General features: G+C 35.9%; 1 protein-coding gene across 4 annotated transcripts in view; it reads left to right on the top strand.

Annotated features, from left to right (window-relative positions):
• Positions 1 to 18,011, top strand: part of PEX1 (peroxisomal biogenesis factor 1) — a 33,477-nt gene that overhangs the window by 9,439 nt on the left and 6,027 nt on the right. For all 4 annotated transcript variants that reach the window (XR_003253422.1, XM_026065373.1, XM_026065375.1 and 1 more), the window contains exons 3-19: positions 423 to 506; positions 748 to 862; positions 952 to 1,718; positions 3,207 to 3,326; positions 5,416 to 5,539; positions 5,830 to 5,939; positions 7,257 to 7,357; positions 8,872 to 9,004; positions 9,408 to 9,504; positions 10,685 to 10,855; positions 12,335 to 12,489; positions 13,818 to 14,007; positions 14,212 to 14,378; positions 15,235 to 15,369; positions 15,963 to 16,027; positions 16,861 to 17,003; positions 17,083 to 17,186. Coding sequence is in view for 3 of the 4 variants with exons in the window: in XM_026065373.1 (XP_025921158.1) it covers positions 423 to 506; positions 748 to 862; positions 952 to 1,718; positions 3,207 to 3,326; positions 5,416 to 5,539; positions 5,830 to 5,939; positions 7,257 to 7,357; positions 8,872 to 9,004; positions 9,408 to 9,504; positions 10,685 to 10,855; positions 12,335 to 12,489; positions 13,818 to 14,007; positions 14,212 to 14,378; positions 15,235 to 15,369; positions 15,963 to 16,027; positions 16,861 to 17,003; positions 17,083 to 17,186 (2,781 nt within the window). In the remaining variant the exon portion in view is untranslated. The remainder of the gene's footprint in view (positions 1 to 422; positions 507 to 747; positions 863 to 951; positions 1,719 to 3,206; positions 3,327 to 5,415; positions 5,540 to 5,829; positions 5,940 to 7,256; positions 7,358 to 8,871; positions 9,005 to 9,407; positions 9,505 to 10,684; positions 10,856 to 12,334; positions 12,490 to 13,817; positions 14,008 to 14,211; positions 14,379 to 15,234; positions 15,370 to 15,962; positions 16,028 to 16,860; positions 17,004 to 17,082; positions 17,187 to 18,011) is intronic.

Raw genomic sequence — 18,011 nt, 5'->3', positions numbered from 1 at the left:
CCCTGTGCTCCCCGCCCCCCGTTTCTTCAGCTATTTCTGCCTTATGTAAATTTGTGCACAATTGGATGAATTTTTCTAGAGTGATGTACCTTTTTTAAAACTAATAAAAATCTGAAGAAGCTTATGTGATCAAAATGCTTTAAAATTGATTGTTTTATATCAGCTGATAAAGTTCCTGATGCACTTGTGTTCATGGTGCATCAAAGTGCCAAGCATACCCAATGCAGTCCATTTCCAATACACTGAAATTTCATCCTCTGCTGATAAGCTTAGCTAGTGTCGTTAAGATGATGTATGTTCAAAGTAATGAAAACATATAATGAAGGAGATCTCAGTTGTCTGGCTGAGTTAAAGATGGATTTTTATTTATTTATTTAAAAAGAAGGAGTTAAATGCATCAAAATGGTTTTACTTTTTGTCAGGTATTCCTTGAACCCTGTTCGCACGTCTCTTCCTGTCAGCAGGTAGAAGTGGAACCACTCTCAGCAGATGATTGGGAAATACTGGTAATAAAACTCTTTGTTGTTCACATCCTCTTCCTTACAGATAAAAGATTGTAGGCATATGTAGTTTCCAGTACAATCCCCTGTTCTTTACCTCCCCTAAGGAAACAATAAATGTCGTGGGTTTTTCATAGTATTTTGTATTTCAAATGGTATATTAGAAAGAGACATAGAGTTTTTATCTTCAAACAAATCTTAAATATATATGAAGGATTTCATTTCTAATGATACTAAATTTTCTTAGGAACTGCACGCTTCTTCTCTTGAAAAACACCTTCTTGACCAGATTCGAATAGTATTTCCAAAAGCCATCTTCCCTGTGTGGGTTGAACAGCACACTCACATTTACATCAAAATTGGTAAGCAACAATGAAGGGTTTTGTGGCACTTTGAGAGAGCTGTTTTGCAAGAGTGGATATATTCATTCATATGTTTTGTTTGTATTCAGGTGCACTTACGCCAGCTGCCCCTTATGGGAGATTAGAACCTCGCACGGAACTTTTGATATGCCCCAAAACACGCCAACTTGAAGAAAATCTCACCAGTATGCCTTCCACAGAAAGTGACGCTTTGCTCAAAAGATTTGTGAAAAATAGCTTGGGCCAAGAAGAAACAATGAAGGAGCCATTCGCCAAGCAACCTCACTTAAAGTCAGGAGTCCCTGAACAGAGTAAGGAAGATGCAAACCTGACGCTTGGCTCAAATGTTCTGCCAAATATTTGGGATTTCATAGGGAGCATTTTCTCTCGCACATCGGAGCAGAAACAAAAGACTCTGTGTGATAAAGATGAAATGAAAACCTTCAAAGACAAGCTGCTGAATTTAATTCACATGGATTCCATTTTTAGAGTATGTCATTCCCAGCCGCCGAGCATACAGAACATATCAGCCACCCATGCATTCCTGAAATGCAATGCTGTTCATGTTTTTCCATGGAATTTAGAGTTTGTTGATCTGGAGCCAAATGCTGTAGTCTCTTATGGGAAAATTAGTGAGCTGCTCTCCCCAAGACAGTGTCATCAAGAAGCTAAGCAAAATCTGCCATTTGAAAAACAAAAACATACAACTAGCACACAAGACAAACGTCGTTCTAGTAGCAGTCAAGCATCCGGTGAGGGGTCTGTTGTTCAGATTGTTTGGAATGGATTTGAAGATCTAAAGAGCGTCGTAAAGTATGGCAACAGTGGGGAAGCCCTACATGTTGGAAGAGTTTGGGTCAGTTTGAACATACTATCTTTAGGGCTTTTTATCAGATATTTTCTTGCGGGATAATAGTGAAATTGGCTAGTTAACATGTAATTTTAGGATACAGGCTTTGTGTTAAGCTCTCAAGTAGATCATGCCAGAATCCAATCATATTTAGTAGAGCTATGCTGTGCTAAGTTTTCTCTTTCTGGGCTGCTTCTTACTTGCCATCACCCTTTGAAATATACCGTGTACTCTGGGTTTCTGCACCTCTGGCATTCTGGGGGAAAGTTCTTCAGTGTTTCTGGAGGGTGTCCATGCTTGCTTCAAAACCTATTGGCAGTCACTGTGTTTGTGAGGACAGGAAAATATCTATTTATATTCATTCATTATTGTATAATAAGGTACACTTTGCATCAGATACCACTTTAAAGTATGTTTTGGACGCTAGCTGTCATCAAAATATAAAGTAATAGGATCACATATCCTAGTGTTACATGATGTTTGCAAATGCTTTTACATACTCTTTAAGCTTTCATTAAAATAAATCTTTAAAATGTTTTAATTAATATCAAATAACTTGTATTTAGATAATTTAAACTGAGCCCTTACTAGGAATTTCTAGTTGGCTCTTTTAGTCTTTATACAGTACTTTGGAAAGTGGCACAAGTCCCACTTGGCAGACACTGATATTTCAGCTTGTTCTGATGGAATTACAGCCTGCTTTTGTTCTTGCTTTCCTGGAAGCATGTGCTAGATCAACAAGAGCAGGAAAAAAAAAACAACCCTCAAATCACCATTTGAATGTTTTGATGTGATAGCTTCTGAGGTCTACTTCTCAATGTTCGCTTTTTTGTTGTTGAGAATGAGAGCAAACAGTCTTTACCACTAAATCTTTGGAGATGCACAACTTTCCAAGTGCCAGCAATCATAAAATTTTTCAGACTTAATAGACACTTCTGAGGTGTTCTCAATTTGGAAATATATTTAAAATAAGATAGGATATTTGAAAAGTATTTTCTTTTTTACAAGGACAAATTGGCTGGTAGAATTTAGGAAAAGTGGATTTCTTTGTGCCACAGATGTGCTTATTTCTGATTTGTATAATGGGCTAATTATATTTACCTGCCCATGTAAAATTAATCAGTGAATGAAAATAGAAGAGTTGAGTATTTTTGATTTTTTTTCTTTCCCTAAAAGTATTTTTACAACATTATAACCTTAATTCTTTTTTTTTTAAGTTAATGGATGGTCAGCTATAGTGATCATTTTTACAAACAGGATAAAAGGCAATAAGAAGTGTCCATGAGAAGAAGATTTGAATACCTCCATCAATTTTATGGTTTCCTTTTAAATTCTTTTGCAGATTACAACAAAGAAATCATATCTGTAATCAAAGGTAGAGGTTCTGTTAGTGACAAAGAAACTGAAATTATACTATGTACGCAATGTTATGCAATGAAACTATTTTATTTTCTGATATTTCGTTTCTCTTTGCTTTTATTTTAACTATTGCAGATTCCAGATGGTCTGAGAAAGAAACTACATATAGAAATGCATTCAGCAGTCCGAATTAAGTCAGTAGACTCTATTCCTGAAATTCCCACATCTCTTGCACTGCAACCCAAACAGAACTTAGTGAGTTGATGTTCTTGGTCACACACTTGTTCATATATGAAAAAATGATAATGTTGCTCTGGTCAAGAGTTCTTTCCCAATGTTGGTTTGTTTTGTACTTGTTAGGTGATAGTTTGGAAGTTGTTACTATATATGGCTAATATTTGAAGTGTACATCACCCCAAAGGAATTTCTTTTCTGAATAATTACTTTTTCTTTTTACTATGTAAGTCATTTAAATTAAGAAAATGCTGTGAGCTATTTAAACAAGGTTTAGCTAGTAGTACTATTTTGTATTTCAGTCACTGATGCTGTTAACATCAACCCACTGAACTTCGTTTTGCTTTTGGTAAACATTTTAATAAGTTTGGCATGTTATCGTATAATGATTTTTCTGTATAGTAGAAGTGACAGAGGTGTCACAGAGTGTAGGGGATAAAACTTCTGAATCTTGACTCCTGCTCTCCTCAAGCTATCAGAGGAATGCTGTCTAGTACCTGTTAAATCAGTGGATCTCCATGTATTCTCAAATTGTGAAAATTTCTGTTGTCTTTCTTGTTTCTCCTTGACGATGTTAGTATCCTTTTTAACATGTTGTCATTGATATGGCAGAAGATGCATTTGCTGTTTGATCAGGTCTCCAGTAAGGTCTCAAATGTAAACAATTGCTGCCAAATAGGAGGTGTCAACAGTATTTTTGCACCGGATCCTCATCTAAGATATAGTGGCTCCAACCTAGCAAATTTTAAGGGTATAAATTTAAACCTATAAAGATGAAAAGAGAAAATCCTAAAGTTGAGACATCAATTTCAAGTCTTCTAGGAGAAGACATCCTTATGCTCTTCAAACATTATAGTGCCCAGTGGAATTCCTTTAAAAAAAATAAGACAGTTGAGATATGATCATTTTTTATGTGCTATTTAGGTTTTGACTTCCTTTTAATGCCAACATTTCTTTTTTTTTCTCATGCTAAAAAATTAATTTTCTAGACTTATATAAATCCCTTCCATCTCCTGTAAGTGACACACATCCAATCCTCTGAGTGGGAATTTGTGCCAAAAAGAACATCCAGTTCTCACAGGCTGAAAGGTGTAGCTGTTGCATGATATATTTCTTCATAACACACAGTATGCTTGTTTTACTGTGACACTGGCCTGATTATTTGCCATATTAGCTGCTCCTCAAAGTTTTAATTACAGCATTTCCCATCATTGCAGGGTTTATGCATAATCAGTTCTTTATCCCTGATATTATTTTATTTTGTTTTGGTATCTCCAGTGAATGTTCAAATGTCCTTTTTTTTTAAATCTCAGAGTTAAGTATTCTGAAAGTAATTTGCTGAAATCTTATGGAATAGTTGTGTGCTTTTATGTGTATTAAATGCATAATTCTTCCTTCTTTTCCTTTCCGATTCAAATGTTCGTAGTTCTTGGAAAAAACAGACAAAAATGGGAAGAAATCCGACAGCATCTTTCACTGTCCTTTCTGAACACTGCTTCCATGATCTCAGTTGACTCCCCCCCCCTTTTAGACAGGAATTATGTTTCTGTGATTAGGGACTGAGGAAAGGTAAATGCTCTAGCTCTGATGTGGGCCAAGACGTTTGATCTGTTTGCTTACCTGCTGAAGTTTGTTGTCAGTGTCCTCTGATCCAGATGAGACCCATGTTCTTTGCGTAGGAAGCAGGGTGTACAGGGAAGAGAGGGGTGTAGTGAGCACCCAGAGTACATCTTGGGCACTATCAGTGCATCCTTGGGTGCTCTTTCTGACCCAGGAGCTGAGCAGTGCTCTTGGATCTGGTAATACAGATGAGTAAAACACGAATAAAAACATCTCTTGTCTCACATCAGTGTTGCAAAGATAAAATCTTTAAAGATGGTGGAAGATTCAGCTGTTGCTGTAGCAAGCGTTAGACAAGTACTTTCTGTAGAAAAGCTTTGGCAGAAATGGGGATTGTTGGCAAGATGTTTTCTAAAAGAGTAAAGCTGTTAGAGCTTCTTCCGTCTCTCTGCTACCGTAAGAGAAGCAAATGCCCTATGCATAGAAAGAAAGTTTTGCTGACTAACACCTTGTTTTGTTTTGCTTCCCTCTTTCTCTTTTTTCCATTTAGCATAAAGATATACATGAAGATGATGTTAAATCTGCTTTCAGTTCGTGGCTGCAAAATTCTACTACTGATGATCTTCCCTGGATAATGACGAGCACAGACTGTATACATCTCGCTGTTAAAGAAAGTAAGAATAACACTGTCTTCTGCTGTTATTGTAGCTGTCTTATCTGACCATTATGGAATTACTTAGGCAATGTACCTTCTTTAAATCTCTGTATATACCATTTAATTTAACAGATATCTCTTTTCACTGAAATTGTGAGTGTGAATTATGCTATAATAATGGTTAAGCTTTTTATTCTTTAATTTCAGATTATCTTTTAGCATTTCAAAATATATTACTCTGGTGGCTCTTACGAGGAATAAGAATTTAATTTATTTGGTGTTTTAACTTGTTCATTTGTGTTTCTACAGGCATGGAGGAGTTTGTCCTTAGTGTATTACATTCTACTCACACTGAAGAAAATAAATCTGAGAATATTTTTATACTGAGTCCCAGTTTGCTGCAAAGGACAAATATACAAGTAAATATCACATAATATCAGGTATCAAGTAACTTAAATTGTTACATTTGATTAAAAATATATTGGATTATATATAATGCATGTTGGTTTTAAAATAATGTCAGTCTGTTCATTAAATTATATCTGTATACTCTGTGTTATTTTGTAGCATGAGGTACTAGTGAGATTCCTTGCATGCCAGGCCAGTCACTGACTTTCATAGTCTGTATCAAACTCTCAGTAAAATCAATTAGAGTAAAGTCACTTCTGTGCAAGTTTGAATAGCCTGTCGTCATACTTGGTTGTTTTTTCCCTTGATACATAAACCACTGTAAAATCACAATGTGTCTGGCAAGAACAGTGGCTTGTTCTGTCAGAGATGAAGCATAGCCTCCATCCAAGCCTACCAAGCTCATACTACCTTTTTTTTATACAGTTTCTTTGTCCTGTCTCTTCAATTTTTCCTTTCTCAGAAGAATAAGTATTTCTATTTAATACTAGGTTTACTGATTCCATTCATAATTCTAGTTGAACCCATGACTCCAGGGTTATGGTTATTGTAGTGGGATAACATTTTTTCTCTTTTAAATTGATGCAATTAAATTTTAGCAGAGAATGAAGGTGCCTTTTTTGAGTGTTCAGAATAGAATTTCTCTGCAAAATTAAGATTCCTGTTCAACAAAAGTAAAGCAAGAGCCTTATTTTATTGGTAATACAGAAGTGCAAGAAAACTTCTACAAAGGATACATCATGCTAGTGACTAGTACTAAGATGAAAGGGCAATATGCATTTCTTAGTAGCAGTGCCAACTTTAAGCATCTCCTACCAGCCTGTTCCTATCTGCAAACCCCTCTGTTAGCCCTGTTTGCCAGCCCAGCTTTTCATATTAGCTCCCTGGTGAACTAAACTGAAAAATTAACTTGTGTCGGAAAAAAAACAGATATTTTGCCAGGTCACTTTTCCCTCAGATCAGTTTCCTGATGTGATTCACTTTCTTTCCTCATAAGTGCCTGTGCCAACACAGCAGAGGAGGGGCACAGTGTAAGGAAAAAGTACCTACAGATAGGGAGCTGCATAATCTTGGGCAATCAGCACTGGGGTAAACAGCACTTTGCTTAACATCTAATCATGGCTTGCTACATCATTATAAGAATTGGACTGTATTTTGAAGATAGTTATATCTATGCATCTTTCTTTCAAGCAAATTGAGCTTCAGCAAAGCACACATGCAGCATTTTCTTCATACAGATTCCAAAACAAAAAGTGCTAGTTATTTCTATACCCCTTTTTTCTTCTCAAGTTACTGTTAATGAAAAGTAATTTTTTCCTTTGTCGTAGGTTCTTTTACATCCTCTGACTAGAAAAGCTGATGGTGACAGCCAACCAGCTATGTGTGATACAGACAGGAACTGTCTGTATCACAGACTAAACCATCTTGGGTAAGACATTTTCATAGTAGAAAATACGAGAGGGAATGGGAATGAAAAAGAACTTGGTGAAAATGCACATTTTTGGAAAACTAAGCCAGATCTTAAACTCTGCATCTTTAGGTATCTTCTTAACTTCTGTCACTCAGAGTTTGTCCTTTAATTGAGTATGTAGGTGCTTAATTTTGTCTTCTGATTAGGCTTGCTGAAGTGAATAGAAAACTTCACATGACTGATGCTATTCATGTGCTAGAACGTTCAGTGTTTGACAATAGGATGTGATGTCTCAGAATTGCATAAGTTTCAAAGAAATAGTTCGCTGGCTCATGATGTGCTTTTAAGTGGTGTGAAACAAGAGATCGCTATGTGGTATTATGGAATACTGGGATTGTTGGGGAGGTTTTTAGCTGGGATTTTCAAATGAAGCAAAACTTAAGAAATGCAGTAGCTTGTCAATCCCCTTCCCACAATAACTTAAATTTGGTTAAAACTAGTCAATAGGTTTAATAGATGGGTATGTGTCTCAGAGAAATTAAACTCCTACAAGCTTTATCAAAGCTGTCAGGTAGAGGAGAGAAATTCAGAATACTATCTCCACTGGTAAAAAGGACATAATGTAAGTTCAACAGCTGCTTTCTGATTATCCTGCTAGATAGCCAGTGGCAGAGGTATAGTTTGGAAATAGCCGTAGGACATGCCGGCTCTTTCCCGGCCAGTAACTCAGTGATATGAAGAGCAGTTTTCATTAGTATAAGGAAAAATAGTGGTATTGTGTAGCAAGCCTGAGACAGGGATGGGGAAGAGGGGACACATGAGACTTGGAGTGTTATGGTAGTGTGCTGTGGGGCTCGTGAAAGGCAACTGAGGATATTACACTGAAGAGGCAATGAGGACTGATGTGGGGTTAGTGTTGCAGAGGTGGGCAGGGGATGTTAGAAACCAGGCTTCACTCATTCATTCCATTTCTCATGGAACAACATACTTTGTTTCAAGTTGGAATACAAAACTGATAGCTTTGCAGTTTGTGGACCTTAAATGAGCATTGTTGTGTCAAAAATTACAAAGATTTAGGACAAGTGAAGAATTAAGGATGTCTTCATATGAACTATGTGCTGCTTTATTTCTTAACCAGGCTGAGAAATTTTCTGACCCAGGTTTGTTCCATGCTTACCTGTTTGTTACATTCCTTAGTAAGTTGTTACTCAAACACTCTAATAGCTTAAGCACTGAAAAGCTGAAGTTAGCTCTGTCTTCTGAAATATAGCTCATGTCAGGGTCGTGTAGAATGACTTGATAACCCTTTCATGATGGGGATGTTCTGCAGTGTCTGTCTGTGCCCCTTATGTGTCCCTATTGCACAATAAAAGTGCTGTCTCTTCAAATTGAATTGTCTATACCTTTTTCTTTAAAACAAAGTACTTTACATTGTGTCAACACTGAAATCTCACTATACTGCAAGCTATTACTATTTAGGTTATGTGTACTGATGCTTCCACAGACTGTTTGATGTTTTATTTGCTCTGCAGAGGAGTGGACAAATTAGGAACATCTTCCTTTGAACACATAAGCCACAGCCTTTTGGGTCGTCCTTTATCTCAAAAGCTGGCTGCTATCGCTGTGGGACTGCGAAATGGAGGAGTACTTCTCACAGGAGGAAAGGTACAGGGTTTACTACTCTCTACTTGCAAACCCTCCCAATTTTTTTTTCTGTAGTTACAAAACTGTTTTTTTTCCCCAATACCATGCAAATTCTATAGAATTAAAGAATAGTGCTGAAAAAAGAGCAGTTAACTGGATGGAGCTAACTCATTAGTACATGATTATATTATATAATGATTATTTTTAGAGAGAGACAGACAGACAGAAAAAATGGCTTTATATATACATGAAATATTAACATATTATTATATGTATGTGTATGTACTTTTGATAAGGAAAAGAAATCAGCGTATGTACAGCTTTCCCAGCTTGTTAACTTGTGCATGCTATGACAAGAAGTTCCCAGAAATAGAAGGAAATAGTTCTGTTACTTTTCATTAACCTGTAACTTTTCATTTTGTAGGGAAGTGGAAAGTCAACATTAGCAAAGGCCATCTGCAAAGAAGCATTTGATAGACTGGATGCTCATGTCGAAGTAATTGACTGTAAAGCTTTAAGAGGTATGATAATATTCTTTCATTCTCAAACATTTGCTATGTGATGAAGCATAATTATGACATTATCATATTTAATCTGTCTGAATAATTTTTCCAGGTTTATTATTTTCACAAGGAAATGTGATGCTCTGCAATGAGCATCTTTAAGTTAAAAAACATAATGAAAATATACCTACTATAAATGTACTTATTTCATGCTTTACCAGATTTTGTCCCCCACACCACCACCACCAAATTCAAACTATCTTTGCTATGTTTATTCCTAATTGTTACAAAAGAGGAACAAGTTGCAAGTTGAACCGTGTAGGTTTTTTCAGCTGTGCTAGCTGGAGCAACTGTTATGTTAACAAATCTTAAATATTAAAGAATACCTATGTTACCCAGTGAAAGGATGACAAAAAGAAGGATCAAACAGCAAGCTGAAACTTTATAATGGCATATTTACTAACATAACGTATGCCAGCAATATTCATCTAATAGTCAGGATTATAGATGATGGTGATGATGAACACATGATGATAAGGTGAACACTTAGATTTTGTGAGTTCAAAATAAGTGTGTTGCACCAAAGATGGAGGAGGACAGAAGAGGCCTTTTTTACTTTTTCCTTTACAGGACTTTCCCCTATAACCTTGGTGTTGCAGAACCAGAGAATACTCAACTGTTCATTTGGCATTTATTTATTTATTTATTTATTAATAAACAGAGACCTAATATTGCATGGCTTTACTCCTTTACTCTTTTACAGCCCCTACTAAAGATCCCTGCTCCAGAGGAAAAAGTGAAAGACTGGTAAAGAGCTAGGTCCTTCTCTCTAACAACTGAAACATCCCTCCAACTGAGGAACTCTTTAGCAGCTAATTCAGAGAGCCATTCTGCTTTTAACTATCTAGAATTTAGGCCTCTAGGCTCTTCCAGTGATTAGTGAAAGGTGATTAATCCCATTTTAGGACAGGTGGGACCTTCTGAGGTGCAGAAGAATTGTTGGAAGATGTGGCCTCCTTTCTTTATGGACTGTAGACACCAGTTTCAACTAGAAATCCGGATTTCTAGGAATAAAGTTAAGCTAGATTAATCCAAACATTTGCGTACTACCTGAGCAAGATGTAAGTCAAAGTCGGGGAGGGGTTGTTGGGTTTTTTTCCTGATCTGTTTTGTCACTAAGATTGTGTTTTTGTTTTAGGAAAAAGATTAGGAAACATAAGGAAAAATGTGGAAGAAGCTTTTTTAGAGGCAGCATGGAGACAGCCATCCATTCTTTTAATGGATGATCTTGATCACATTGTTGGAATACCTTCTACACCAGAGCATGAGAACAGCCCTGAAATGGTTCAAAGCAATAGACTTGCTTATGGTAATACTGTGCTACCAGTGTCTGGATAAAAATGTCATGCAGCTGAGAATTTCTTGCACCTGAATTGTACTGTCCTAACTGGACAATTCTGTTTGCACCACTGTTGCCTCTCAGCCAGTCAGTATTCCATGACAGGGATTCACAAATCATGGTATGTGGATCACTTGTAGACCATATGTGGAGCGCTAGCTGAATTGTTAGCTCCCCCTCTGCGGAGCTGGGAGTGGGTATTGGTAGTGATACTTGCACCACTGCTGGTGATGGTAAAGCCATTGCCAGTGGTGGAAACGTGTCAGTTCCTTTTTATGTCCTTCATGTTCTCAACTAAATTGCAATTGCTTACAAATTACACACGAATCTTTAACTGATAATTACTGATGAGAGCGATATTATAATTGACATATTGATCATTAAAATTGATACTGATTTTTATAATTCTTATTTATAATTATACAGAGATATAAAAATGCTATTTATTGATATTTAGAACCAATTTTTAGCTGAATATGCAACTTCTTTATCATCCTACTTGGTATACTTAACTTCGTAGAGCTTCTCTTTTATTTTACAGTGTTACCATCCATAGATTTTTTTTTTTAATAGTTTATCATGACATAGATTTAAAGATTGCATTTGGCTCCTTTTTATTCTCTAAAATCTAGCCAGTGATAAATTGTAAAACAAAAAATGTTCTTAGGGAAAAGAATTTAAAGATATTAATCTTGATCATTTACATTTATTTTTTCTTAACTGTGTTTAATTCTGTATTCAGTTGTGTCCCTATAGAATCACCATATATAGAAGCAATAGCAAAAAAAAAAACTTCCATTTTTTTTTATCTGTTTGAGGCAGTTCTCAAATTTTTTTATTAAATTACTTTTGAAGTTCAGAAACTCTTACCCTCATCTCTTTTTCCAAAACATGTACTTAAGTTACTTGCAGAACTGAGTTTCTTATTATTTTATTTACAGTTATAATGCATACAGCAGAGTTTGAGTTTTAAAAGAGCGTTCCTTGATAGTCTGCCTTGCACCCATAAATTTCTTTGACTTGTGTATATTAATTTTTCCTCGATTGCTTACTTTCTAGGCTTAAGATTTATTTGTATTCTTCTAAATTTCCTTTTTTTCTTCAAACAGAAAGGAAAAATATTTCCAGAACAGAGTTCGTAGCAGAGAAAAATCACATTTAATATCCTGTGGCAGACATCATCAGTAATGTTATAAACTTAGCCTTTAAATTGCATTTCTGATGGCATTTTAATAATGGAATGTTTAATAATAAATGCTTAGAAAAATAACTATAATTTTTTTAAACAGCCTTTTAAAATATGGAAATAAAGTAAATATATAATAAGATTTTATTTTGTATGCTCTAATACTGCTCTCCAGTGCAGTAGAAATGCCGAGTATCAAATACATCAAATACAGAATCTATTTGTTATTTTGCAATTCATGGAGCAATGTCTTATCTGTCTAGTTTTAAAAGATCTGATAAAAGAAGTTATTTCCATGGGGAGTTTGATTGCATTAATTGCCACAAGCCAGTCTGAACATTCCCTACATCCTTCACTGGTTTCAGCTCAAGGAACTCACATATTTCAGTGCTTCCAATGTATCCAATCTCCAGATCAGGTAAATTCAGTCATTTAGTAATTTGGTTAAAATATTATTTACCTTCCCTGCAGCCTCAAGTACAGTACTGGAGCAGCTACAAAAATAGTAGTTTACACCTGAACTTTAGAAGAAGCCTAGAAGTCTTGAAAGTTCTTTCCTGATGCTTAGGGTTTGTTTTTTTTTTAATAATGACATATGCAGAAGTAATCCAGTGAAAGCTCCTAATCTTTAATTAGCCATCTAAAAGTAAGACATCCAGTCTAAATTAGTTGGCTCCACTCTCTTTATCCTCAGTGGAGAAAGAAGGATGTATCCAGAGGACATTTCAGTCCAACCTAAACTAAGTTAGGTAGGTGACACACCTGACTTAACTGAGATTAATGGCTACCTGGAAATGCATGTCTCCTTGTTACTTATCAGGGGATTCTAGACAAGCAGCTTTGAAAAGATGCGTAGATCACTATAGCTGGATAAATAAGTTTAAACTTAAGTGCATTTTTTCACTCTTCAGAGGAATAAGCATTTCCCTGTGATGTGTGTGTTTTAAAATGTTATTGGAACTAAATGTTGATTAATGACAAGGTTTTTCTTTGTTTTTTTCTGTATTAATTCTATCCCTCTATTTTTGAATATAGGCCATTTTGAAACAATATAAAGGAAAGGACAAAAATAAACTGAGTATATTTTTTCTTTGCAGGAAAAAGTAGATACTTTGTGCCCATGCATTCCTTAATGGCATGACACATTTATGACAACTCATTGGTATTGAAGACAAGTTGTTACTGCTTATTATCCTGTCAGACTAGCAATTTTAAAAATCATTAAGGAAGGAGTTCCATGTTAGCTACTGTGTAGCTTTCTCCCACTTTCAGCAAATCTGCATTCATCCTTCTTTTAACTCTAATATATGAATAAGGATGCAATGGAAAAGTCAGGATCTCAATGGATATCAAACTAAGTGATTTATTTTGTATGCAATACAATGTATTTTGTATCCACTATATTTCATTTTTCAGCATAAGTGAAAGACAAACAACAGGTGTAAAACAGTAGCTCCTCAGGGGTGAAGGGATGTTTTATTATTATTATTATTATTGTTGGATTTAAGGTAACTGTGGTGAGGTAAATATTTCAAGTTGTAAAACTGGTGAATTTATTGAAATTCAGCTGAAAAACTAACTTTCATTTATGCTCGTGCTTGCTCAGATTTTGTTATTTGAGGGTTTGGTGACATGTAAAATGTTGAAAGAAATTTTATTAACTTGTATGTATATACTTTCTGAACTTTTGAAATCCATATAGCTAGAAAATCTGATATACCTTTGCTGTGTAATTTTACTTTTCAGAATCAAAGATCTGAAATGCTGTGTTCCATACTAAAAAATAAACTGAATTCTGATATAAAGAAGTTCTCTGATCTTGACGTCCAATATATTGCAAAGGAAACAGAAGGTTTTGTTGCTAGAGATTTTACTATGCTGGTTGATCGTGCCATTCACGCCTGTATTTCTAACCAGAATTTGTATGAGAATGGAGGTATGTTGACAACAAAATCTCTATTTCGTAATTTTACTTCTGTTATCCAGCACCTGTGGAATAACAAAGAAATAAAAAAAAGTTTTTGTGTTTCTTAATTAAAATGTATTTAAATGTTATTGTTTATTATGAGGAATTTTTTATTGATAGGCTATGTGTGTTCTTTTTTGTTCAGTGGTTTTTATCATTCTTTCTTTAAAACAGAATTGAATCTGTCAACTGTGGATTTTCAGAAAGCTTTAGAAGATTTTACTCCATCAGCTTTGAGAAATGTCAACCTTCATAAACCTAAGGATATTGGCTGGGACAGAATTGGTGGCTTAAAAGATGTACAACAAATACTCGTGGATACTATCATGTTACCTGCCAAGGTACCTGCTTCTTTTAAGCCTGTTACTTCAATTCAGTATGTATTGTTATTATGGGAAAATGGACTTTCAAGGTGCAACATGGTGTTTTACAGAAAGACTGGTATAATTTTAAGCTACTTCTGTAGTTTCCCAGTCTTCAACAGCCTTGAGCTACTGGAAAAATTTCTTCTTCCCCTTCCCTCTTGCAGATTCTAGAGACAGTGGCTTGTGCTTTTTCCCAGATGAACTGTTGCTCTAGAATATTGCGGTGTTGCATCTTCTGCCTGGCATATTCTTAACATCAGCCTTTGCTACACCCTCTGTGGGGCTTGTGATTAGGCTCTCTAAAGATAACATTTCCAGCAGTCTTCAGTACTTTTGGTAGAGGAGTGCCCTTTTTTCGGATGAATACCAATCCATCAATTCTGCCTTATACCACTTTGACCTTTCTGCCTTGCTTAGAGCTTCCATATTCAAGATGAGTCATCTATTTCAGTTTTCAGAGAAATGACTGAACAGTTTTCTTCATAATAGACAGCATTTTTACTCCACAGTTGCATACTTAGGTCACTGACTGCTATGATCAGAACAGGAATTCAGAAATACCAGTCTGGACATTTTAAAGCTCTGGTACATCTCTATTCTGTCCTGTTTCCTCTTGGCAGAAAATGCCAGTATTTATATTTTAAGTGCCTGTGAAGCCTAGGAACTCACTTCAGCCCCAAGGAAAGTAACAGTCCAGACAAGCTTTTGTGATAATAACATGAATAAAAGCAATGTTCTTTTGAGACATAAATTAATGTTAGTTGGTGGCATTACAGTACACTGCAAATCAATTACGTATTTTCGAACATGTCTTGTTGACATTCTTTTCCAGTATCCAGAATTATTTGCAAACCTGCCCATAAGACAGAGATCAGGAATCTTGCTGTATGGAGCACCTGGAACAGGAAAAACACTGTTAGCAGGAGTAGTTGCTCGAGAGAGTGGAATGAATTTCATCAGCATCAAGGTAACAAGCTATTGAATGACTGATTTGATTTATTTTATTAACTGAATAGAATAGCTCAGCATAATAGCTGTGGGTGTGGGCTTGTGAAGGCAAAATATCAAACTAAGAAACTTGCATTTAAAGTGTAGGATGTCTCTGGATATCCAAGTAATTGTCTTCTGGAGCTTCACAGTATTACCACAAGGACTTTTTTTTTTTGTATAATTATTTATTAGGCAGAATTATACATTTTTGTTAGATATTCTTAGTTTCCCAATTGTTATAAAAAAGATCCTGGTTTTTGGCTTCACAGGACAATGTAGTTGGGCAATGTGTTTTAAATGTATTTTCAAAACACAATGTAAATCACTGTCTTGTGATACTGTAACACATTTTCTGTTATAGTAAAAAAGTGGAATTGGTTACTTGAGAATTAGTTGGGATGATTCAAAGGTTCTTTTGGCTCATCTAGCAACCTCTGCTTTCCTGTGCTAGGATTCCACTCTCTTGGTTACAACAAAATTCATTCTAGTGTGTAAAACTTATGCTGATAATGAATTACATGTTGAAACTAAGAAACATATAATGAATGTTCTCCTTTTCCCATTTTTTAGGGACCAGAGTTGCTCAGCAAATATATTGGAGCAAGTGAGCAAGCAGTCAGAGATATCTTTAACAGGTTGGCTCTGTAAAGATCTGTGATGTTATCAATAGATTTTATTGGTTGAAGATGCATGCTGACCTAGAAAATACATGGCCTTAGATCACAGGCACTAGATCTGAAATAGTCAGTCGTACTGAACCAGATGTTCAGATCTTAGCAAGCTCAACTTGACTCTTTTTTTAAGGAACAGGGCATTTCAGTTCAGATCAGGAGTGTACTTTTGAAGCCAGTCTCCCAGTTGTCTTCATTTACAGTGCTTTGGATCACAAAACAGAGCTGCTTTGGAGATTATGTCCTGAATTCCTTTCAGATGAACCCAGGAGCCCTCCTAATGCGCTCTGTCCGTTAATGAGCATTCAGTATGTAGGTCCAGACTAGACTTAGTGTTAGGGTCCTTAGCCCCAGCCAGCTGTACTTTACAGATCTGATTCTGCTGGGCCTCTCTGCTGCTAATATAAACATACCCTATATATCCTTTGCTTTTCATGTAGTTTACAGTGTAGACTGTCTTTGTTAGATGTGCTTCAGCCAAGACCTCATTTGCAGTGTTTTGATTTTAAAGTTTCCATCTATACTAACACAACAACTGTGTACTTCAGAAAGGAAACGGTCACTATGAAGCATATCATAAAAATGAACAGTGTTCCATAGGAATCCTGTTCTTCAGAATACCTAATTTCTAAAGAAAATAGGTTTCCTGTCCTCAATCTTAGAACATGTCTAGCTGACTTTCTTTTCCAGTATCTACAATTATTTCCAAACCAAAAAGCAATTGTCTGTAATATTTCTAAGCAGCTTTACTTGTGACCCAAACTTAAGCAGAGTTTAAGTATAGCATTTTCTTTTAGAGCTCAGGCAGCTAAGCCTTGCATTGTTTTCTTTGATGAGTTTGATTCTATTGCTCCTCGCCGAGGTCATGACAACACAGGAGTTACAGACCGAGTGGTTAACCAGCTGCTGACTCAGTTAGATGGCGTAGAAGGCTTACAAGGTAATAATTCCTCTGTGTGTCCCCTTTTTAGGCAAGAGGTTAGCAGATGTTAATGATATTTTTTCTATGGTTTTCAAAGGGGTTTATGTGCTTGCTGCTACCAGTCGCCCAGATTTGATTGATCCTGCTTTGTTAAGGCCAGGTCGGCTGGATAAGTGCCTGTACTGTCCACCTCCTGATCAGGTAAGGAAATGAGATGTTTTACATTAAAGGTGGAGGGGTGGGGAATGTAATTAAAGTAATGAGCTTTATTCTCCTTTTCTTTGTATTTTGTGTCATTACCAAACCTGAACAAGGTGGACTTGATCACAAAATTCCAGTTATACAGACAGTATAAGTATAAATCCACTGATTCTAGTGGTATGTGCCAATGTTTTGGTATCAAACTGGGGAAAGACAAGGCTGTTTACCACAGTCTTCAGGACCATTGATCTTAGGCAGAGTTTGGATCAGACCTTTAGAGGCTGTACAGCATCTCTCTGATTCAAAATTACCATTGTTCACTTTTAGATTATTTGGCAAGTGATACCACGTAATTTCATTCTGAAACATATATATAGAAGATAATCCCATGCACTAAGAACATAGATACATTCTAACTCTTCTCAATTTTTTCCTACCTCTGGTTTAGAACACTATCCTTCAGGTGAACAGAAGTGTTTTCCACTTTAGTCATATGTCTCTTTTTAAAGGAAATATAAGTAGCAGAGTTCAGCTTTTTAGCATGTATAAAAATCCCAGGTATTAACTGTGTAGCTAGAGACACTTATTTCTCTGCATATACTGTTTGCTAGTATTTGTCTTAGACACTTAAAGAAAATGTAACAAAATTTATGTCTATATTTTAAAGACTGATTACTTTATAGTATCTCCTCTGTGTACTATTAGAGGGTAGCATCCCCTTTAAAATATATTCCCTCAGATGGGAAGTGGCTTGTGAGGGACAGGGTCAAAGCACTATCTAGCAATCAGAAGGAGCAAAATAACAGATTGCTTTACTGACCCCCC

The sequence above is a fragment of the Apteryx rowi genome, unplaced genomic scaffold (genome assembly GCF_003343035.1).
Source record: "Apteryx rowi isolate R43461 unplaced genomic scaffold, aptRow1 scaffold_226, whole genome shotgun sequence".
NCBI classification, from domain to species: Eukaryota; Metazoa; Chordata; class Aves; order Apterygiformes; family Apterygidae; genus Apteryx; species Apteryx rowi.
This window is presented reverse-complemented; position numbering and strand designations above follow the sequence as displayed.